Here is a 24,348-nt window from a genome sequence, read left to right as displayed (position 1 = left end):
ACTTACTGTGGTTATCGCGTGCGGATGAACAAGCAGCCCTCATTCCCTTGAAAAAAATACCAGAAAAAGATTCCTTTGTATATTTTTTAATGAAAATATTAATGATGCAAGAATTTGGAGTGATACCCTCGTCAGCATTCTGCTATAAAAGGCATCCCTTCTACACACTCTGATGAATACAACATCATAAAAGCATTTAAGAGTAGTACTAGCAACTCTCTCTTTCATGGAGCTCTCATATACACAATCCAGGTACATATATATATATACTTCCCATGAATCTATATATACATGCATATATCTTCTTGCATATATGTATATATTTGTTCGAGTGGTTTTATAAATTTAAATACATAACAGATACTGTGTAAATTCGACTGCATGCATCGGAATATTATGCTTTGGAAGAAACTTTTGAGTAAATATTTGGAACAAATCTCAAGAATTGGGATGAAATCTACATTTAATTTGTTCTAATTTTTGATTGAGTTGGTTTTAGAGGCATGCAAATGATACTTTACTGTGAAGATCTTGTGGAGTTTATGAAATATATGAGTTGGATTTTATTAATTTTTTCTCTATTTTAATTTTTAATTAAATATGGATTTTTGTATACTAATTTGGCTTCAAAAGTTGATATAATTTGGCCTAATTTCTTGTTTTTAGACTTTTTTTTTCTTTTTTTTTTTGAAATCAACTCTTGTTTATAGATTTAACATATGATTTTTACCCACATTTTTGAATAACTAATAATCTTATAAATTTTACTTTTCCTCTTACATAATTTTTTTTAAACTTTATTTTTGGTGTTAAAGATTGAAATTAATTCTTATATTTTTTCTGCAAACTCAATTTTATGCTTACAGCATTTAGATTTCTCAGGTTATATATATTATATGGTTGTTTAAAATTCTTATATTTCTTTAGATTTTATGACAAATTCTTGATGTTTTTCCTCTTTGATGTTGTAGGTCCACTCAATCATCTTTTTCGCAACTGTCATACGACAATGTAATGAAACAAAAGGTAGGACTATACATTCCCGATGATGACAAGCCATCGGAGGAAGCTCGTATCATTTTTAAAACCAGGAATTTAACGAAAACCCTCATCGAAAATAATATGATGATGTTGAATTTCAAGCCCTCCAAGGGCAAAGAGGTAGCGGTCGATGAAGTGGGCCCCACCAGCCCGAATTTAATCAAACTGTGTCTATTATCTTCGATTCATAATCATGTGCCTATAATTTCTGGCTCAAACCAGAGTCGAGGGCGACTCCCGTTAACCACATGCACTAAGCATGGAAAGGTCGGGTTCTTACCACTGGAGTACGTTAGAGAATTGCCCGAATACACTTGTACGACGTACAAATACCCGACCAACAAAGTCGTACACAGTTTCGACGACTGCATCTTGGAGTTTCCTCGTACTGAAGTCGCAGGGAGTTCAAGTACTAAACATGTCAAAGATGACGAGTACATGAAGAAATGCTATAATTGCTGCAAAAAGCTATCAAAACCAATTGACATTTTCATGTACAGGTAGTGTAAGAAAAAAGGGGTTTTCCATTGTTGTTATTACATTGGTGTTTTCCTAATTCGTGACCATTTGTTTCCTAGGGATACTCCGTATTGCTGCATTGAATGTCGTTACGACGCTTTTGTGTCGTACTGCTGGAACAAGAAACAGATGAAGGACAACGACAGTGAAAGTAGCTTGAGCCTGGATGAAGACTTTATGTTTTGTATGGGGTCGAGCACGAGCGTGAGCGTGGACGAAGACGCTATGTTTTGCATTGGCTCGAGCTAATCTGCACGAAATCGACGATGGACTCTATGAAATTATTAGTCATTGTGATAGTTATTGGAGTCGTATTTTGCTGTTTTTTAGTACCTTTATTTTCCCTATTGTGTGTTGTGTCCTTAATTTGTCAAATTAATGTTGTAATGAAAATTTATGTTGTGATTATGAGTTTTATCATAAAATGTGTTACGCCAGAAAGCATAATTTTACGTCCAGCTTCACAATGTTCAATGAATGAAATTAAATAACTACATATGGAATCAAAAAATAAAAATTAAATGATCATGAGATCATCTCTATATAGGTAAGTAAAATGGCATTTTTTGTATCATATCTTAGTGCCTTTTTAATTTAGTCCCGCTTATTACGATTTTCTCATATTGTATCTTGTAAGTTGAAAATATTCTTAACTTTTTAGTCCTCACGTATATTTTTCATCCAATACTTAACAAAAAATATACGAAAATACAAGTGAGACTACAAACAATTTCGTTAATTATATGCACGTGAGAATTAATTAAAATTGAAAAAATTTTCAACTTAAGGGATGTAATATGAAAAAATCATAACAAATTGAATTAAATTGAAAAATGCTCTAACATATGGGATAAAAAATAACAAATACATGGAAGAATCTTATGAAATTTCAGACATAGTATGAAATTCATTTAGCTTGCCAAATCATTTTATTTGTCCGGCTGCAGATTGATAATCACAAAAAGTATATAAGTATTGTAATATATAAAAAATTAGGACACATGAAATTTATTACAACCAATTATTACGTATATGAATATTTATGGTAATATTTTTAAAAAAAATAATTGCACGTTGGATGCATTTATTATAGATATATCAACAACCTGCAGATAAGATAATACTGAAATTAATGTGTATATTCAAGGGATAAATACAAGAGAAATAGTGAATCTACGTTAAGGAAAACATTTAAACTCTCAAGTTATTAATTTTAGCAACTCATCAAATTCACTAATAAATATTTTGTCCCTAAGTAATTATTAATCAGTAATTAAATTAATGTGATCATGCATGATAAATGCATATTATTTAAATTTTTTGCACCAACCAGGCCATTCTTTTTCTCCATCATATTTTTTGAATTTATTGTGTTTTAAACGTCATTATATTTTTCTTCAATATAGTCTCGTCTTGCGATTTTGTCATATTGCATCTTATAAGTATCATCAAGTGCATTTTCATCCAATAATTCATCGAGTTGTTAGTATTTCTGTACACATTTTTTACATTATCGCTATTGATTGGATGAATAATGCACGTAGGGACTAACATTAATAAAATTTTAACTTATGGGATGCAACGTGAGGAAATCGTAACAAATGTGTGACTAAATTGAAACTTCAATTTTATATTATCTCCAAAAACAAATTGAAACATATACATTATCTCTAATTTTTTTTATTTATTTTTATTTTTCTCTTTCTATCTACACAAAACACCCGGAACAAAACCAAATATTATGGTTAATTCCACCTCTATAAAAGGATTATATGCATTGAGAGTTGGTGATCTCAGCGAAATAATAAGTTGAGATTGTTTGTGAAAGGAGGAAAGCAAGCAGTTGGACTACGAGGACAGGTGACCCTCAAAAATCAAGAAAAAGTGAAGAAATATGGGGAGTTCTTGTTTTCAGCACTCTCCATTCTGCCACTCTCGCTGCACCCCCTACTCTTGGCAATGTTGTTTCCAGCCTCCATTATCGTTTTCTCCCTTGAGAAATGCTCCCAACCGGAGAGCAATAGTTTCTTGTTCTCAGCAAGAAAATCCCAAAGACTGCAATTCTTGCGCGAGGAGAGCGGCTGTCTTCACTGGTTTTGCATTGCTTCCGCTTCTTAACTCGAGGGTAGATGCAATGAAAGGGTTTGCTGCAGGTGGGTTTGCCTTTTTTCTTGTATTTTCAAGATTCCTTCTTCTTGTTTTTATTGTATTTTCAAGATTCTTTCCTCTCTGCTATGATGAACTCAAGTTTGATGAGTCTTTGTCTAGTCTGGGTTACTTTTTCTTTTGGTATTTGACATTCTTGACTGCTAAATGGAATGACATATTGATTTGGAGGAGATGAACCTAGATTGTATCTCATATCAGACTACGTAAACCTGATTTTATGCTGTTCTGTTCCACAAGAATAGGTTTATTCAGAAATTGTTGAAGCTATATACTTGAGAAACAAGGCGGTATACAAGTTGTAAAGACAGCGCGTATAAAGAAGAGAATGTAATAGAATCTTGCAATCCTGTGCTTGTTTGTGCATAGGTGATCGTTATGGTTGGTATACAGTTTCAGTTTCTCTACTTGTACTTCGTCATTTGGCACATTCTTGTTTATATATCTTTGGTTGCTTGAATCTTCGCACTTAATCGTCTTGATCGTATTTAAAGTATCTCTTTTATCAAGTCTGTCTGTTCTCTATTTGGGGTTTCCCACGGGTGTTGCTTCACATTCTTAAAAACTGAACCATCTAAAAACTATGTTTCACTTACAGGAAACTTAGATCCTATTATAAGCTATTACTAATGATTTTTGCATTTTTTATTTCAGAAAATGATGAACCCGGGGCTGAAGACCAGAAACAGAAAACAAAGGTCTGCATCCATGACAAATATAATATGAAAAGGATTATTTAAGTACTGGTTTGAGGTTCTCTGACTGTTGTGTTTTTTCATCATTCCCATGTTCAGGGAAGTTCATCTCGGAACCCCTTTTGTTCACTTCTCAATGAACTTGGGGTTTTTTGTTCGGGAGTGGTTGCCGGTCTATATGCTTCAAGAAACAAAGGAAATGTCATTTCGGATGCAATTATAGAATCTGTAAGTTATCATAAAGGAGTTTAAATGTTACCTTGGCGAATGCTTCTTTTTTAGATGGATGCATTTGAGCTCTTAATGAATGCAGATCATGCAAACTTTCTTACCTTCCAAGTCACGACACGACCGGTTCATTCTTTGCCAAATGTAAAAGGACGAAAAATGGATGAGACTGTTTCATTTTGATCTTGCATCCCTTTCGTCTTCCTTTCCTTTAGGACATTAATATGTGCATTTTACAGTGACTATACAGGCAACGGCTATTGAGTGAAGCTGGCCTTTGCTGTTATTAAATGATACTCTTGTTAAAAACAGATAATAGTAGAGAAACAGCACGCGTAAACGAATTGCATCTGCATTTCACACCCGTTGACATGCTTGATAAACCCTTGTTTTTTGCCAAGTCAGAGCAATTGGTCCTGCTGGATTAACTAAGGAATGAAGGGGAAATAGACCCTTTAAGGAAGTTTCTAGCTCAGCTCTAATATCACGTATTTCTTTCAGCTGAATCTCCTAATAAGTTGTAAATAGAAGTCTGGTGTAGTGTAAGCATGTTAGAGTTTCTTAGGTTTCTTTGCTAAACTATCTGTTGTCTACTTGTGTGCACAGATGAATAATAAACTCAAGGAAAAGGAGGCTGCTATTGCTTCTCTGGAGAAAAAGTTTGAGATGGAGCTATTGAATGAGAAGGACGTCCAAAACAAGGAACTTGCAAAAGCTAATTTGGAGCGGCAGTCTTTAGTTGATCGATTGAATCTTGCACGTCATGTGATAACAAGGATGGGACAGGCACTGGAGAAAGAGAAAAGTTTGTATAAAGAGCTAACTATCCAAGCTCATGATCTTGAAAACAGCCTCAAAGAGGCTGGGAATGAGAAAAGGGAGCTCCAAGAACAGTTGAAAAAGAAGATAGATTCTGTAGCAGTCTCTCAAGAAAGGTTTAACTTGCTTGCTTCAGAAATCAAGGATAAAGAGGCTGATCTTCGGTACGCTAGTTGGGCGATTGCTGAGAAAGATAGAGAGGTCGACCAACTGAGCATTGCATATCGGCAATCCCTGGTTCAGCTAACTAGTTTGAATGCAGAGATAAAACAATTGAAAGATGTACTCCTGAAAAATGAAAAGGAGCTGCAACCGCGGAACGAAACGGTCCTTAAACTGGAAGCCGAGTTAACTTCTTCTCTTGCCAAGATAGATGAAGCCACCAAGAATCTTGATGCCGTACAGAAGGAATATGACGAGTTCAAGTCCTCCATGGAAAAGAAGTCCGCTTCAGATGCGACACTTTTGGGAGAAAAAGACGAAACAATTCACCAGCTTGAGGAACAGCTTAAGCTTGCACTCAAGGAACTGAACATTAACAAAGTGTTGATTTCTGATTTGACCTCGGAGAAAGACAATTTAAAAGAATCGCTGAATGTAGAATTGGGAAATGTTGAAAATCTATATCAGGACCTTAAGATCACGCAGGATGCTTTGGAGAAATCAAGAGGTGAAGCCTGTGATCTGGCAGAAGAACTGCAGCAGTCAAGATACTTGTGCTTGGACCTTGAAGCAGAGATCGGAAACATTCATGACCAGTTTACACAAGCTATAGAATTGTTACAGCAGAATAGTGATGAAGCCAAACAAAGGGTGACAGTCTTAGCTGAAGAACTAAGGGTGGCAACAGAGCTCCTGAGTGAATCAAATGAAAAGCTGAAAATTACGTCCCAAGAACTGGCTGCAGCAGTGCAAAAATGTGATAGCTTAGAAAAAGAACTTGTCGACGCCCATGAGAAAGCAGAAAGTGCTGCCCTTGTGCTGAAACAAGAGAAGCTTATTATATCTTCTTTGAACAAAGACTTAATGGCCCTGGAGACCCAGATTTCCAAGGACAATGAAGCACGAAAAAGTCTTGAAGCAGATGTAGAAGAGGCTACTAAATCACTTGATGAGATGAATAAACATGCACTGGTCATTTCCGAAGAGTTAGAGCTTGCTAATAATCAGATTTTAAGCCTGGAAGATGAGAAAGCTGAACTCTACAGGTCCCTTATTCAGCTAAAAAGAGCACATCAGGTAGCGCTGGAGAACTTAGAAGACGCCCACAACCTTATAGTGAGACTTGGAAACGAAAGGGAGAGTTTGCAGAAAAGAGGAGAGAAACTAGAAGAAGTTTTGGCATCTGCAAAGGGTGAAATATTGCAGCTGAGGAGCCAAATTAATGATGAAAACCAAAGCTGATCATCCCACAAGGAAAGTTACTCGGAGGAGAAAGGCTAATCCTCAGCAAAAAGATCCATAGCATGTAAATACCATGCTCGCCACCCCACTAATCCACTCACATTGACTGATTACAAGCCGTGAAACTGGCTTCCATTGTATTTTTCATACTAACATCGATGGGAAAAGGGAAAATATTGTTAGAATTAGGATTGTTTCTTTTTGCGGTAGTTGTACTTTCATGCTATGATGAGTGTATATTCAGGGTGATTGCTTAGTATTGTATCCTGTAATGTAGTTTACTGCAGAACATAAGCAGCTTATACAATTCATAGTGTTAAACTCTTACCATTGGTTTCACACGTTCCATATTACTTTGCATGTTATAAGTTTGGATCGGGAGCATAACAGCGTTGATGTATATCTATGATGCACGGGTCCATATTCACCCTAATTGACTTATTATAGGTTTATTGCTGAGCACCGTTTAACATAAATATTGTGCACCAAACATTCTACAACGCGCGCTTAAGCAATGCTTGTTAGCATTTTTTGACTTCTTCCAATTTAAGTCTATCTTATTTGACTAAACATTGTAACTATGGAGTATCAACAGATAATGTGAGTATGATATCTTCATTTCGCTCATAGTCATACTTCAACTATGCTGAACCACTGCATTGTAATGATATCTTAGTATCACTTATAGTCATCAAATTTAATCATCCACATAACAACGAGCGCTAAATTCTATCACTCATCTTGATATATTTTGACCGTTTTCAATCATCGTAGAGCTCATAAACTGATAGCTCAATGAAACCGATAATATCACCACTTAGATGATAATTTAATTTGTAAATAAAGCTTTGAAACATCAAACAATTGTTGAGATTTTCCATATTTTCAACTTTGCCGTAGCCTCAAACTAATAAACATAATTTGAGATTCATTATCCTACAAAAAGTAAACATCAGATAGCTTAACAAATTCCAACTAATTCAAAAAAGAAATTCAAATTCTATCCAACTGCTAATAATCCTATGTATAGCTAAGAATTTAGACTAGCAACAAAACCAATAATAATTAACTAATGAAGTTTCCCACATGAATCCTGCAAAGTGGAATAGAGTCTCTGCTTAGCGACAGACAAATCTTTGATGGTGGGGTTGCAGTCGTTTGTGAACACAGCTAAGCCAAGGCAGCATCCTGCCGAATCCTTCAAGAGTCCAGTGCTCATGCCTTGTGGGACAAAATCCCTGTCCCTTCTACTAGCATTCTTGTTCGCTTCCGGGTGCTTTGGATTGCATGAGTCGAACAGAACCGTCTCTACTAAGCAAATTCTTGGCCGCCTCCAGTGTCGTGGCTTAAGTACTGGAGATGATGCCGGAGGTGTTGGAGTTGGTTGATTAGGCTTTGGCATAGGACATGATGGTGGAGATGGTGGTTCAGGCGGAGGAGACGGAGGCTGTTGTAGCGGAGAAGAATGCTCGGAACAAATTCTTTCAATGACACTAAGCAACTCTAGCTCCGTGCGTCTCAAGTTGCGACCGGAACAACCGTGGCTAATTCTACTAACTTCTTGACAGCAATGATCACGGATGCCCCCATCAAGATAAAAATCATGAGGGCAATCATTTATGAGGTTAGAAACCGCCTCACAAATCGGTCTTTCTTTGTTATGATCCCCACCATCAAGGTGGTGGTGGCTGGGAGGAGGTGGAAAATAGCACCACGGAGGTCTAGAGAAAAGTGGTGCGTCGCAAGGATTTACCGCATCAGTATTTCCTTCCGATGGAGTAACATCATCCTTATCAGATCCTGATGCTAGTCTAATTTCGTTATGGAAAATGTAACTATCGACTTGATAGGCGTGAGAGGCCGAGGAGTAAAGGTAGATGGCAAGAATTAAAATAGCAACGGATACTCTATCCATGGCAAATTTGAGACGGAGAAATCGTCTCTGTTTGTTTCAGTGTTTCCGTTGTGAAATAAATAAAGAGGGGGCAGTGGATTTTCATAGGGATCAGTGGTTGATTTTTGTTAGGTTTGGGGAACGAATTGATTGGTCAAATTTTGATTACAATATCATATTCTTATAAGTTACCCAAGTCCTATTTTATGGACTAAAAATCTGTCAAGAGAGGGAAAAAATAAATAAATAAAGAGAAGAGTCCTGCAATTTTAATTTGATTTGAGAATATATACTCTCGAGTAGAAAATCAGGTTTAGAAAATGAATATATGTGATTGTTTTTTAAGTCAAAGCGATAAATTATTATTCTTTTAAAATCGATTACAATTATCAATATCAAATATCTATATTCAATAAGTATTGACGACTATAATAATTATATACAAATCATTAATATCAGATAATTATATCTAACATACACCTACTATTAAAGTAAAACAACAGTACTTATTATTGAAGTTAAATAACATCCAGCACATTGATGGAGTCTGAACACATGCATGACCTTAGCGTCATGAGCTAGGCCTCATCAACGAATGTATGTGTTTTAATCTCTACAAACAAATAAAAGTTATATTAAATATTTGAGTAATTTAAATTGACACTTCTTGAGGTCAGATATTTAAGTATACAAATACTCATTATTTTGTGCAAAATTAATGACACATCCTATAAAGGGGTGTTAGTATAATATAACTTTGGGGTATGTAAACTTTTGCCACCAAATAAAGAATACATTTATAATTTTATAAAAAAAATATGAGATGTTTTTATATTTAAATTTGAATTTGAAGAGAGTAGATGTAATGTTTTCATATTGTTTTTGCTTTGTAGAGTAAAAAAGTACTTAAAAAATATATTAAAATAATAAGTTAATATAAATATTTCGATTGATACAAAAATATCGACAGACAAATAATAAATAACATTGGAGAAATAAAAAGAATACGTAAAAAAATTTATATACCAAAATAATAATGAAAAATCATGATAAATGGAGAATTAAAAAATGATTAATTAATTTAAAATTTTAAAAAGACAGTAGACTAATATTAGGTGAGACTGTAATGAAAAATTATGGCCCAATGACCAATTGTTGGTAGGCCCAATCGGACTAAGGCCCAAACCCACTTGGATGCCCACACTCACACCCTACCCAGTAACTCGACTCGACCCTATTTACTTATACTGCTGCCCTAGGTTTTTGTCCATCATTTCTTCCTCTCACATGCGCCGACAAGAAACCCATTCTCTCTTCCTCTCTTCCTCTCTTCCTGCGTTTCCTCTTCTGTCAATGGATTCTCCTTTCCATGTTCATCTCCTATTATTGAGATGGCTTTCCTTAGCCAAATCAATGGCTAAAGGAAAGCCACCGTAGACTTGCCTTCAATGGCTCTTTCTCGCATCTATAAATGAGGAATTTCTCCTTGTCCGTAAAAAGACAGTACTGAACTCATTTTCTTCTCAAATTCTAAGTGAGTTGCGAGTGATCTTTGAGAAAGATCTCGGTGATTGGTGTTTGTGTGTAAGACCTTTGTGGAGTAACCGTGGGTATTGGCCGTCCTGTTGAGTAGTCTTTGTGACTATCGGATAACTGGAGGAACTGTGGTGATCTTGGCAGCATTCTGAGCCCACTCTCATCTTCACAAGTATTTCTGAATTTTTTTTTGTATATCGTTTATTCTTAATATCTTTTATATTTGGTCTGTATTAAGGAGTTTTGTACTCCAGTTATACCTGTAATAGTTGGTTAGGTATTTTGAAAAGTGATATCACTGAGGGATTTCAACCCTACAGTGGTATCAGAGCTATCTCTGATCCGACGCTTCCGGCGGTGGTACTCTCTGAAACCCCTCCTCTTTACTTTCTGTTTATATCTCTGTTATACTCTTTTCATATCTTATTATTATTGTTTTACCGCGGTTAACCCCCTAATATCCCTCTTGGTCGGACCCTCGAGGTCGTCGGGTATCTGGACGGAACTTAGGCTGGTGAGCCTCGGTTCTCGCTATTTCAGTTTCTTGATCTGCTGTGATCCCTGAATCTTTGTGACTTTATTGCAAATCTGTGTGATTTCTTGATATTGATCTGTGTGATCTCCTATAAATCTGTTGATATATATTCTGTAGTGATCTCATTATTTATCAACTGTTTTGGAATAACTGTGATCTTTGTGATCTCATATTTCTGTGAAATCTTAAACCGTTGCGACATAGTTTTTCTTTAATCACTGTTGATTATTGTGGCCTGTTACATCTGCTGAAATTTCTGTTCCTTTTCTTTGTGACTCCTTGGTTCTATAACTATTGATCTTATATCTGTCGTGTGACTATCTGTTGTGAGTTTCTATTTTTCTGTTAAATCACTAAAAAGATCTATTTTCTGAAACTTGCTTAAAATCTTTCGGAAAACCTTCTTAAACCTGTTTTAAAATGGCCGGATATAACCTACAACCTTTTGATGGAAAAAGCGATTTTTCAATTTGGCAGCAAAAAATGAAGGAAATTTTAATTCAACAAAGAGTTTTTAAAGCCATTGATGGCAATTATTTGGAAAATGTTTTTGAAGAGAAAATACAAGAGAATGACGAATTTGCTTACTCTTCAATTATTTTGAACTTATCTGACACGATTTTACGTAAAGTTGGTAAACAAAATTCTTCAAAAGAATTATGGTATAAACTTGAAGAGCTTTATACTGAGACATCTTTACCTAGCAAATTGTTTTTATTGGAAAATTTTTTTAAGTATAAACTTGACTTGTCTAAAAACATTAATGAAAACTTGGATGATTTTACTAAACTATACAAGACATTAAACTCATTGGTGACAAAAACATTGATGAATATTCTCCAATTGTGTTGCTGAATGCTATTCCTGAATCATACTCTGATGTTAAATCTCCTATTAAGTATGGTAGAGACTCTGTTAATCTTGAAACTGTTGTGAATGGACTTAAGAGTAAGGAGATGGACCTTAGGGCTAATAAACCTAGTCAAAACCAACACGAGGTGAATTCTGTTAGGGTAAGATCTAAGTTTAGAAACTCTAGATATAATAACAGAAGCAAAAGTAGGAGTAAGAGTAGAAATGAATATCGGAATAAATCTAGACCTAGAGAGAACTTTAATAATGATGACAAAACCAGAGAGAGACGCTGTTATAACTGTGGTATAAAAGGACACTACATTAAGAACTGTAGAAAACCTAGAAAGGATAATCGAGATAGATATGAAGAAAAAGAAAAGGCTAATAACGTTTCTGATGAGAATAATGGTGAAGTCTTTGTTGTATGCGAAGCAAACTCTGTGAATTCTTTTGATATGCATGAATGGTTGATTGATTTTGGCTGCACATTTCATATGAGTCCTTTCAAAGATATTTTCACTAATCTGCAATATGAGCATGCAGTTTTGTTTCTATGGCTAATGAGAAAAGATGTGAAATTGAAGGTCTTGGTAACATTTCTTTGTGTTTTAAAGATAGCTATAAAATGACTTTGAAAAATGTTAGATATGTTCCTGATTTAAGCCATAATCTTATTTCCTGTCCCGCATTAGAGGAAGATGGTCTTGAGGGTAGATGGGGCAAAGGCCTCATGAAAATCATGAAGGGTTCATTAGTTGTTTTCAAAGCTGAACGAAAGCGTAATCTTTATATATGCACTGTTTCCTATGACTATCTTGCTGCATCTGTTTCTGAATGTGACTCAACTACTTTATGGCATAAGAGACTTGGTCATATTAGTCAAAAGGGTCTTGATTTTTTGAAAAAAGATGGCATTTTGAATGAGAACATTGAGAAACTGGATTTCCGTGATGATTGTGTACATGGTAAACATCATAAAGTACGTTTCCCTGCTTCACCCTCCCCAAATCCCTCCATGTCTACTTGTATTCTTGATTATGTGCATGCTGATGTTTGGGGACCTTCGTATGTGCCTACTCATGGTGGTAATCGATATTTCTTGTCTATTATAGATAATTTTTCTAGAAAAGTTTTTATTTTCTTAATGAAACACAAACCTGAAGTGTTTGAAAAGTTTGAAAAATGGAGAGTTTTAATTGAAAACCAAATTGGAAAAAGTTTGAAATCTCTTCGTACTGATAATGGTTTGGAGTTTTGTAATCAAAGCTTTTCTGAAATGTGTGATAAACATGGCATAAAAAGGCATAAAACAAACCCCTATACCCCCCCAACAAAATGGAGTTGCTGAAAGAATGAATCGAACATTGCTTGATAAAGTTAGATGCTTACTTGTGAGTTCTGGTTTGCCAAAAACTTTTTGGGGTGAGGCTGTTTTTACTGCTGCACATTTGATTAATATGTCTCCTTCTGTGCCACTTCTTGGAAAAACCTCTGAACATGTTTGGAATGGTAAAATTCCTGATTTATCTGCATTACGTGTTTTTGGATGTGCTGCATTCGTTCATCAATCTGTTGATAAATTAGAACCTAGGGCCATAAAATGTGTTTTTATTGGTTATCCTATGGGGGTTAAGGGGTATCGACTTTGGCTACGTAGTCAACCCGGCTTTAAGGTTTTAATCAGTAGAGTACATTCAATGAAAATGAAATGCCTTGTTTAGAGAAAACTCAAAACCTAGAAAAAGAAAAAACCTTTAATAAAGTGGAGAATAACTTAGGGGAAAACCAACAAGAGGGAGAATTAGAAAACACATTAGAGACAAAAAACGCTGAAAATGAGATTGAAAATGCAGAAAATCCTGAACCACACCCATTAGAACACTACCAACTTGCTAGTGACAGAAATAGAAGACAAATTAGGGCTCCTATGAAACTTAGAGATTTTGAAACAACCCTGAATACTGAGATGACTGAACCCACTAGCTTAGATGAGGCTTTGAAATCCAAACAGTGGCTTAGAGCTATGAATGAAGAGATGAAATCATTAAAGGAAAACAAAACATGGGTTTTAGTTCCAAAACAAAAAAATGCCTCCATAGTAGATTGCAAGTAGATTTATAAAATCAAGTAAGAAAATCCTATTAGATACAAGGCTAGGTTGGTAGCTAAGGGTTTCACGCAAAAAGAGGGTATAGATTAAAACGAAATATTTTCTCCTGTCGTTAAATACACAACTGTTCGTATTATCCTTGCTCTCACTGTACACTACAATTGGGAACTCAAGCAAGTGGATGTTAAAACTGCTTTCCTACATGGTGATTTGGATGAAAATATTTATATGTGCCAACCTGCTGGTTTTGTTGATGAATCCAAGCCTATTTTTGTGTGTTTGCTGAAAAAATCACTATATGGTTTAAAACAATCACCTAGACAGTGGAATAAGAAATTTGACTCATTTATGCATTTCTTGAAATTCAATAGGAGTCATTATGATCACTGCCTTTATTTTAAGCATGTGCATGATTCACCAATTTTTCTTGTTCTCTATGTTGATGACATGCTTATTGCTAGCCCAAATTCTCATCTCATTAGTGATTTACAAAAACAACTTTGTAATGTTTTTGAAATGAAAAATCTTGGAAATGCAAAGCAAATTCTTGGCATGAACATCTCTAGATATAGAGAAAAATCTTCCATTCTTCTAAACCAAAAATCCTACATCTTGTCTGTTTTGAAAAAATTTTTCATGAAAAATGCAAAACCTGTTTCGGTACCCTTAGCCTCACATTTTCAACTTTCAAAAGATCAATCTCCCAAAACGGATTCTGAAAAAGCCAAAATGGAAAAAGTCCCTTATTCAAATGATATTGGTTCCATTATGTATCTTATGGTATGCACTAGGCCCGACATTGCATATACCATTAGTTGTCTTAGTAGGTACATGTCAAATCCCGGTACACCCCATTGGGAAGCATTGAAATACTTGCTTAGATATTATGTGGTTCTATTGATATTGGCATTACTTTTTCAAAAAACTCTGACAATACTCAACTTGTTGGATATATGGACTCAAACTATGCGAATGATCGAGACAGTCGTAAGTCTACTACATCTTATATTTTTACTTTCTGCGGTGCATGCATTAGTTGGAAGCCCCAACTACAACACATCGTTGCTCTATCGACCACTGAAGCAGAATACATAGCTACAACAGAAGCTTTCAAAGAAGCCATTTGGCTTGATGGTCTTATAAAAGAAATTGGTTTTCAAAAGAAAAATTAGTGGTTTTTTCTGACAGTCTCTATACAGCTCTGTAAGAACCCTGTCTTTCATGATCGCACAAAGCATATTGATGTGAGATTTCACTTCATCCGTGACATCGTGGGTAAGAAAATTATAAAACATGAGAAAATCAAGACCGAGGATAACCCCGCTGATATGGGGACCAAAAGCCTCCTTGTGGAAAAGTTCACTACCTGTTTAAAAATTTTGAGATTGATCCCTGACTAACTTCTCTGTTGTCTTAGTTGGTTTTCTTGCAGGTACCAGTTGGAAGGGGCCGTTTTTGGGCTATGATGATGATTACCAAGACCCACTATACTCCGGACCAAGTTCCTTTTAGGATCATTGGTCCAAGGTGGAGTATGTAATGAAAAATTATGGCCCAATGACCAATTGTTGGTAGGCCCAAACCCACTTGGATGCCCACACTCACACCCTACCCGATAACTCGACCCGACCCTATTTACTTATACTGCTGCCCTAGGTTTTTGTCCATCATTTCTTCCTCTCACTTGCGCCGATAAGAAACCCATTCTCTCTTCCTCTCTTCCTGTGTTTCCTCTTCTGTCAATGGATTCTCCTTTCCATATTCATCTCCTATTATTGAGATGGCTTTCCTTAGCCAAATCAATGGCTAAAGGAAAGCCACCGTAGACTTGCCTTCAACGGCTCTTTCTTGCATCTATAAATGAGGAATTTCTCCTTGTCCGTAAAAAGACAGTACTGAACTCATTTTCTTCTCAAAGTTCAAAAATAGTTCTCTGTGAACATTCTAAGTGAGTTGCGAGTGATCTTTGAGAAAGATCTCGGTGATCGGTGTTTGTGTGTGAGACCTTTGTGGAGTAACCGTGGGTATTGGCCGTCCTGTTGAGTAGTCTTTGTGACTATCGGATAACTGGAGGAACTGTGGTGATCTTGGCAGCATTCTGAGCCCACTCTCATCTTCACAAGTATTTCTGAATTTTTTTTTGTATATCGTTTATTCTTAATATCTTTTATATTTGGTCTGTATTAAGGAGTTTTGTACTCCAGTTATACCTGTAATAGTTGGTTAGGTATTTTGAAAAGTGGTATCACTGAGGGATTTCAACCCTACAGAGACATTAGAAGATGTTCTCCCTTAATAATAAAGTACAAATATAATTAAAATATATGAATTACTCATACTTAAATGACTCTTTTTATAATCTTTCGATGCTTTTTTGAGAAAAACGAGTCGATGCTATATATGCAGCATAATTATTTCTATTTTTTTTTATTTAGTACTAATTTTTCGTTGAAAATTGAAGTAATAATAATGGCAGCCTTTATGGAAATAATTGTAATTTTGAGGTTAAAATTGTAATTTGAGGAGCAGAGTCTCTAACATTACTGACAGGCATAGCGTTCAACGTCGAAGTTAGTAAAAGTGAGAGAGATGCGACCACAGTGCGAGTCAAACCCACGACCTTTTGATCCGAAGTCAAATGCGCTAATGCACTGCGCTATGCGGTTGTTGATGCTGAACACCTCTTCATACTAATTAAATCTATCTAGAAATCTATGGATTGATATATGCATGTACTCTACATGAATACTTATTTAGTATAATTATCTGAACTATCATGAAGTTTCGCAGACGTACCATATCTGTATCCGTGCATCATAGATATACATCAAGGCTGTTATGCTCCCGATCCAAACTTATAACATGCAAAGTAATATGGAACGTGTGAAACCAATGGTAAGAGTTTAACACTCTATGAATTGTATAAGCTGCTTATGTTCTGCAGTAAGCTACATTACACGACACAATACTGAGCAATCACCCTGAATATACACTCATCATAGCATGAAAGTACAACTATCGCAAAAAGAAACAATCCTAATTCTAACCATATTTTCCCTTTTCCCATCGATGTTAGTATGAAAATACAATGGAAGCCAGTTTCACGGCTTGTAATCAGTCAATGTGAGTGGATTAGTGGGGTGGCGAGCATGGTATTTACATGCTATGGATCTTTTTGCTGAGGATTAGCCTTTCTCCTCCGAGTAACTTTCCTTGTGGGATGATCACCTTTGTCTGCCACGTCAACCGGTTTTTGGTTTTCATCATTAATTTGGCTCCTCAGCTGCAATATTTCACCCTTTGCAGATGCCAAAACTTCTTCTAGTTTCTCTCCTCTTTTCTGCAAACTCTCCCTTTCGTTTCCAAGTCTCACTATAAGGTTGTGGGCGTCTTCTAAGTTCTCCAGCGCTACCTGATGTGCTCTTTTTAGCTGAATAAGGGACCTGTAGAGTTCAGCTTTCTCATCTTCCAGGCTTAAAATCTGATTATTAGCAAGCTCTAACTCTTCGGAAATGACCAGTGCATGTTTATTCATCTCATCAAGTGATTTAGTAGCCTCTTCTACACCTGCTTCAAGACTTTTTTGTGCTTCATTGTCCTTGGAAAGCTGAGTCTCCAGGGCCATTAAGTCTTTGTTCAAAGAAGATATAATAAGCTTCTCTTGTTTCAGCACAAGGGCAGCACTTTCTGCTTTCTCATCGGCGTCGACAAGTTCTTTTTCTAAGCTATCACATTTTTGCACTGCTGCAGCCAGTTCTTGGGACGTAATTTTCAGCTTTTCATTTGATTCACTCAGGAGCTCTGTTGCCACCCTTAGTTCTTCAGCCAAGACTGTCACCCTTTGTTTGGCTTCATCACTATTCTGCTGTAACAATTCTGTAGCTTGTGTAAACTGGTCATGAATGTTTCCGATCTCTGCTTCAAGGTCCAAGCACAAGTATCTTGACTGCTGCAGTTCTTCTGCCAGATCACAGGCTTCACCTCTTGATTTCTCCAAAGCATCCTGCGTGATCTTAAGGTCCTGATATAGATTTTCAACATTTCCCAATTCTACATTCAGCGATTCTTTTAAATTGTCTTTCTCCGAGGTCAAATCAGAAATCAACACTTTGTTAATGTTCAGTTCCTTGAGTGCAAGCTTAAGCTGTTCCTCAAGCTGGTGAATTGTTTCGTCTTTTTCTCCCAAAAGTGTCGCATCTGAAGCGGACTTCTTTTCCATGGAGGACTTGAACTCGTCATATTCCTTCTGTACGGCATCAAGATTCTTGGTGGCTTCATCTATCTTGGCAAGAGAAGAAGTTAACTCGGCTTCCAGTTTAAGGACCGTTTCGTTCCGCGGTTGCAGCTCCTTTTCATTTTTCAGGAGTACATCTTTCAATTGTTTTATCTCTGCATTCAAACTAGTTAGCTGAACCAGGGATTGCCGATATGCAATGCTCAGTTGGTCGACCTCTCTATCTTTCTCAGCAATCGCCCAACTAGCGTACCGAAGATCAGCCTCTTTATCCTTGATTTCTGAAGCAAGCAAGTTAAACCTTTCTTGAGAGACTGCTACAGAATCTATCTTCTTTTTCAACTGTTCTTGGAGCTCCCTTTTCTCATTCCCAGCCTCTTTGAGGCTGTTTTCAAGATCATGAGCTTGGATAGTTAGCTCTCTATACAAACTTTTCTCTTTCTCCAGTGCCTGTCCCATCCTTGTTATCTCATGACGTGCAAGATTCAATCGATCAACTAAAGACTGCCGCTCCAAATTAGCTTTTGCAAGTTCCTTGTTTTGGACGTCCTTCTCATTCAATAGCTCCATCTCAAACTTTTTCTCCAGAGAAGCAATAGCAGCCTCCTTTTCCTTGAGTTTATTATTCATCTGTGCTCACAAGTAGACATCAGATAGTTTAGCAAAGAAACCTAAGAAACTCTAACATGCTTACACTACACCAGACTTCTATTTACAACTTATTAGGAGATTCAGCTGAAAGAAATACGTGATATTAGAGCTGAGCTAGAAACTTCCTTAAAGGGTCTATTTCCCCTTCATTCCTTAGTTAATCCAGCAGGACCAATTGCTCTGACTTGGCAAAAAACAAGGGTTTATCAAGCATGTCAACGGGTGTGAAATGCAGATGCAATTCGTTTACGCGTGCTGTTTCTCTACTATTATCTGTTTTTAACAAGAGTATCATTTAATAACAGCAAAGGCCAGCTTCACTCAATAGCCGTTGCCTGTATAGTCACTGTAAAATGCACATATTAATGTCCTAAAGGAAGACCAAGGGAAAGGGATGCAAGATCAAAATGAAACAGTCTCATCCATTTTTCGTCCTTTTACATTTGGCAAAGAATGAACCGGTCGTGATTCAACTTGGAAGGTAAGAAAGTTTGCATGATCTGCATTCATTAAGAGCTCAAATGCATCCATCTAAAAAAGAAGCATTCGCCAAGGTAACATTTAAACTCCTTTATGATAACTTACAGATTCTATAATTGCATCCGAAATGACATTTCCTTTGTTTCTTGAAGCATATAGACCGGCAACCACTCCCGAACAAAAAACCCCAAGTTCATTGAGAAGTGAACAAAAGGGGTTCCGAGATGAACTTCCCTGAACATGGGAATGATGAAAAAACACAACAGTCAGAGAACCTCAAACCAGTACTTAAATAATCCTTTTCATATTATATTTGTCATGGATGCAGACCTTTGTTTTCTGTTTCTGGTCTTCAGCCCCGGGTTCATCATTTTCTGAAATAAAAAATGCAAAAATCATTAGTAATAGCTTATAATAGGATCTAAGTTTCCTGTAAGTGAAACATAGTTTTTAGATGGTTCAGTTTTTAAGAATGTGAAGCAACACCCGTGGGAAACCCCAAATAGAGAACAGACAGACTTGATAAAAGAGATACTTTAAATACGATCAAGACGATTAAGTGCGAAGATTCAAGCAACCAAAGATATATAAACAAGAATGTGCCAAATGACGAAGTACAAGTAGAGAAACTGAAACTGTATACCAACCATAACGATCACCTATGCACAAACAAGCACAGGATTGCAAGATTCTATTACATTCTCTTCTTTATACGCGCTGTCTTTACAACTTGTATACCGCCTTGTTTCTCAAGTATATAGCTTCAACAATTTCTGAATAAACCTATTCTTGTGGAACAGAACAGCATAAAATCAGGTTTACGTAGTCTGATATGAGATACAATCTAGGTTCATCTCCTCCAAATCAATATGTCATTCCATTTAGCAGTCAAGAATGTCAAATACCAAAAGAAAAAGTAACCCAGACTAGACAAAGACTCATCAAACTTGAGTTCATCATAGCAGAGAGGAAAGAATCTTGAAAATACAATAAAAACAAGAAGAAGGAATCTTGAAAATACAAGAAAAAAGCACCAAACAAGTGAGCATTTGACTCACTTTATGTGTTTATTATAATTTATTTTATTATTCTTTGTTATATTAATATATGAATCGAATATCGATATATTGTCAAACTAATCAATTTATTAAGGTCACCTGTCCTCGTAGTCCAACTGCTTGCTTTCCTCCTTTCACAAACAATCTCAACTTATTATTTCGCTGAGATCACCAACTCTCAATGCATATAATCCTTTTATAGAGGTGGAATTAACCATAATATTTGGTTTTGTTCCGGGTGTTTTGTGTAGATAGAAAGAGAAAAATAAAAATAAATAAAAAAAAATTAGAGATAATGTATATGTTTCAATTTGTTTTTGGAGATAATATAAAATAAGTATGGTATGTTTGATGTTGGCTAGCGGGGAAACAAAAAATACTGTTCATTGTCAAATCATGTCTCTTTTATGTATATTTATTATATATATATGTATAAAAATATATATAATTTATTAGTTGTGAGTGAATTAAAATAAATATTATTTTTTAATTAATTGTATTTTTTGGACAAAAAGTAATTAAAATTATTTTAAAATAATCAAAAATATATCTAAAACTTACAAAACCAAACAAGAAAAACATACTCAAAACACCCAAAAACAAGTTAAAAAGACGAAGTACAAGTATCTGTTGATACTCCATAGCTACAATGTTTAGTCAAATAAGATAGACTTAAATTGGAAGAATTCAAAGTATGCTAACAAGCATTGTTTAAGCGCGCGTCTTAGAATGTTTGGTGCACAATATTTATGTTCAACGGTGCTCAGTAATGAACCTATAATAAGTCAATTAGGGTGAATATGGATTTTCAATAACTTTTTTCCTGATATCATAGAATTTTATGAATTTAACTGACGAACACATATATTTGTTAGAAGGAAACAAACGTCAAGAGTGTTAGATATAATTTTTTAAACTATAAAAAATTTATGTATAATTACACAAAATCTAAAAAAAGAACAGTGTAATTATCCGTATTTTATTATATTACTTAAGCATTCATCTAAAGTACATGCATGTAGATAAACATTATATGTGCATGATAGACTTCTAGTAATTCAGCAGACAAGTATAATGTTGCACGAAATAGTTGCAGTCGAGGACCGCATAGCGCAGTGGATTAGCGCGTTTGACTTCGGATCAAAAGGTCGTGGGTTCGACTCCCACTGTGGTCGACTATTTTAATTTTGCACTGCCTTTAATTGATCTCTCTGCTTTCACTTTTATTACAGTCGTCATCTCTGCCCCAGCAAATTATAATTTGAACCTTTTAATTATAGGGATAATTATATTGCCCTTCTATGATATTTTGTTTAATTATACATAAATTTTATATGATTTGAGAAATTATATTTGATATTTTTGACGTTTGTTTCTATTTAATAAATAAACCCCTCTATGAATAAAAAAGCACAAAATTTATTAATATTTTCAAAAAAATTAATTAAAAATCTATATTTACCCTTAATTGATTTATTACTGACCTATCAAATAAATTATTTTTTTTTATTAAACTACCTTGAATATATGTGGTGAAGAATATCTTCACTGTTATAAGGGTATTTTGGTAAGAAAATATTTATTTAACTTATAATAAACAAGTAATAAGTCAATTGAGTATGAATTCAATTTTTTAGCTAATATCAACAAATTCGGTGAATTTTGACTAATGAATGAAATTATTTGTTATATATAAACAAACATTGGAAGTAATAAATGTAATTTTTCAAATTATAAAGAACTTACGTATAATTATTCTAAGTCCAAAAAAAAAGACAGTGTGGTTATTCCTAAAATATAATTATTTTCATAAAAGGCTATTTCTCCTGCAAATTCTATTACTTTACTTTCTCAAGAAAAAGAAAAATAATACCCAACGTTTCCATAGAATGGAGTATCATACTATGGAAAAAAAGACATAATTATGCTGCATAATATTGAAAAATTGCATTATATATAATTATTGTTTTATTATTTTTTTAATTCATTATGTTGCATTCTATACCTTCAAAAAATTTATAATTTTAATCTAAAATCTTAATGTCAGTAAATATCTAATCGAAACTTCAAACAATGCCCTTCAAGATTTAAGGGAATTACTGCTATGCAACATGATTTTTTCATCAGAAATTTACACCCTCAACTTTGTATTTAATATGTTAATTTTTATAATCATTAACTACAAAAAATTGTTATATGTAAGTGATTGACTAAGAAAATACATAAGAAATAGATTATAAAATATTCTAAAGATTACATGTAATTCCTCTGGTCCAAAATTATTTATAGTCTTTCTATTATTATTTGGATAACAATTCAAATTGTTGAAATTTATAAAGAGGAACAGTTTCAAGTATAAGACCGCATAGCGCAGTGGATTAGCGCGTTTGACTTCGGATCAAAAGGTCGTGGGTTCGACTCCCACTGTGGTTGGCGGATATTTATATAGTTTTTGAATTTGTCCTTTGAGGTAATTTAAAATAAATGCGGTAGGTTTTGATGTTGGAATTTGGGAGACAAAAATTATTGTTTATTATATGTATTTATATATAAATATTGTATGTTTATTATATATTTTTTAGAGACAAAAAATATTATTTTTTGTCGAATCATTGTCATCAATCGTTGTGGTCTAATAGTTAAAGTCGAACGTTATTATATCCACATCGAATTTTTGTTAAGATTTTTAATGGGGCTAAGTATATGTCCTGATCTGTATGTCGAGAATCATGTTGTTAAACAATATTTTTTTTTATAAGAATAAGTCATCTATTACCTTAATCGGCGAACAATCCTCCCTAGCATGTGTGTTCATTAGGAATGCCTAATCCTGAACCAACCCCCCCCCCCTTTTGGTGCGGGTTTTGAAGTTCTAATGGGTTTTTGATTCTTGGCGAATCGGGGCCTAACATGAACTTATTTTATTTCTTTTTATATATTTCATATTTTATGTAACGTATATATTTATTCATGTATGAAAAGACATGTGTATATTTTATTTATATTTGCATATAATAAAAAAAATTAATATTTTTATGAATTAAAACAATGAGATAAAATATTTTAGAGATGTTATAATGTGTATACAAGTAATACGTTTTTTAATTTTTTAAAGTGTAATATAAATTTAGTCCCCCGAATTTAAGGATTTCTTGATCAGATTTGTACTTATGATAAACCCAATGGATTGCCTTCCCTAGTATTGAATCTCATGTAGTTAAGTTTCGTTCTTAACGACAATAAGTTAGTTATAGATATGGAGCACACACATATTGGGTGACATAGTGGGATTGCCACCCTGCTTTCTCTTTTTGTAACCGAAAAAATTGAACCCAATTTTAAAAGTTGTAGGGCTCCTTTTTATCCCATAAGATAGGATTTCTGTAATTTATTGACTTATAAGAATCAGATACTGTAATCAAAATTTCACCAATCAATCTACTGATCCCTATAAAAACCCACTACCCCCTCTTTATTTATTTCTCCACCGAAAGAGAGACGATTAAGAACCGTCGCGAATTCGCCATGGATAGAGCATGTGTCGCTATTCTGATTCTTGGACTATACATATGCTCCTCGGCAGCTCAAGCTCATTCAGTCGACAGTTACATTTTCCGTGATGAAACTAATGTTACTCGGTTGGATGGTGGAGATCATATCAAAGAAAGACCAATTTGTGAGTTGGTTTCCAACTTCATTACTGATTGCACTGATGATTTTTATCTTGATCGGGCCATCCGTGACCGTTGCTGCCGGGAGGTTAGTAGAATTAGCCACGGTTGTTTAAGTCGCAGCTTGAGACGAAAGGAGCGAGATTTGCTTGGTGTCATGAGAAGAATTTGTACTGAGCATTCTTCTCCACTACTACAACCTCTGTCTCTTTGGCCTCAACCATCGTCCCCACAACCATCTCTGCCTCCCTCACCATCGCTGGCATCAGTGCCAAAGCCTAAACAACCAAATCGAACACCTCCGGCATCATCTCCTCCACAACACAGGTACAGGCCAAGAAATTGCTTAGTTGAGACGGTTCTCTTTGACTCGTGTGATCCAAGATACCCAGAAGCAAACAAGAATGCAACCAGAACGGAAAGGGGTTTTGCCCCACAAAGCATGAGCACTG

General features: G+C 35.1%; 3 protein-coding genes and 2 non-coding genes across 5 annotated transcripts; 4 read left to right on the top strand and 1 right to left on the bottom strand.

Moving 5' to 3' along the window:
• Positions 161 to 1,997, top strand: LOC105157612. The gene is made up of 3 exons (XM_011074026.2): positions 161 to 252; positions 972 to 1,541; positions 1,620 to 1,997. The coding sequence occupies exons 1-3, from the start codon at positions 227 to 229 to the stop codon at positions 1,807 to 1,809; spliced, it is 786 nt and encodes a 261-aa protein (XP_011072328.1). The 5' UTR covers positions 161 to 226; the 3' UTR covers positions 1,810 to 1,997.
• LOC110011227 (MAR-binding filament-like protein 1-1) lies at positions 3,455 to 7,186 on the top strand. Its single transcript, XM_011074326.2, has 4 exons — positions 3,455 to 3,713; positions 4,381 to 4,424; positions 4,521 to 4,649; positions 5,256 to 7,186. Exons 1-4 carry the CDS (start codon positions 3,455 to 3,457, stop codon positions 6,870 to 6,872), a joined length of 2,049 nt encoding a protein of 682 aa, XP_011072628.1. The 3' UTR covers positions 6,873 to 7,186.
• LOC105157829 (MAR-binding filament-like protein 1-1) lies at positions 16,706 to 24,340 on the bottom strand. The gene is made up of 4 exons (XM_011074325.2): positions 24,118 to 24,340; positions 19,498 to 19,541; positions 19,273 to 19,401; positions 16,706 to 18,666 (listed from the first exon to the last, which is right to left on the bottom strand). The coding sequence occupies exons 1-4, from the start codon at positions 24,338 to 24,340 to the stop codon at positions 16,966 to 16,968; spliced, it is 2,097 nt and encodes a 698-aa protein (XP_011072627.1). The 3' UTR covers positions 16,706 to 16,965.
• On the top strand, positions 21,327 to 21,400 carry TRNAR-UCG. Its single transcript has one exon. It is a non-coding gene; the product is annotated as a tRNA-Arg (tRNA).
• Positions 22,585 to 22,658, top strand: TRNAR-UCG. The gene has a single exon. It is a non-coding gene; the product is annotated as a tRNA-Arg (tRNA).

The sequence above is a fragment of the Sesamum indicum genome, linkage group LG3 (genome assembly GCF_000512975.1).
Source record: "Sesamum indicum cultivar Zhongzhi No. 13 linkage group LG3, S_indicum_v1.0, whole genome shotgun sequence".
NCBI classification, from domain to species: Eukaryota; Viridiplantae; Streptophyta; class Magnoliopsida; order Lamiales; family Pedaliaceae; genus Sesamum; species Sesamum indicum.
This window is presented reverse-complemented; position numbering and strand designations above follow the sequence as displayed.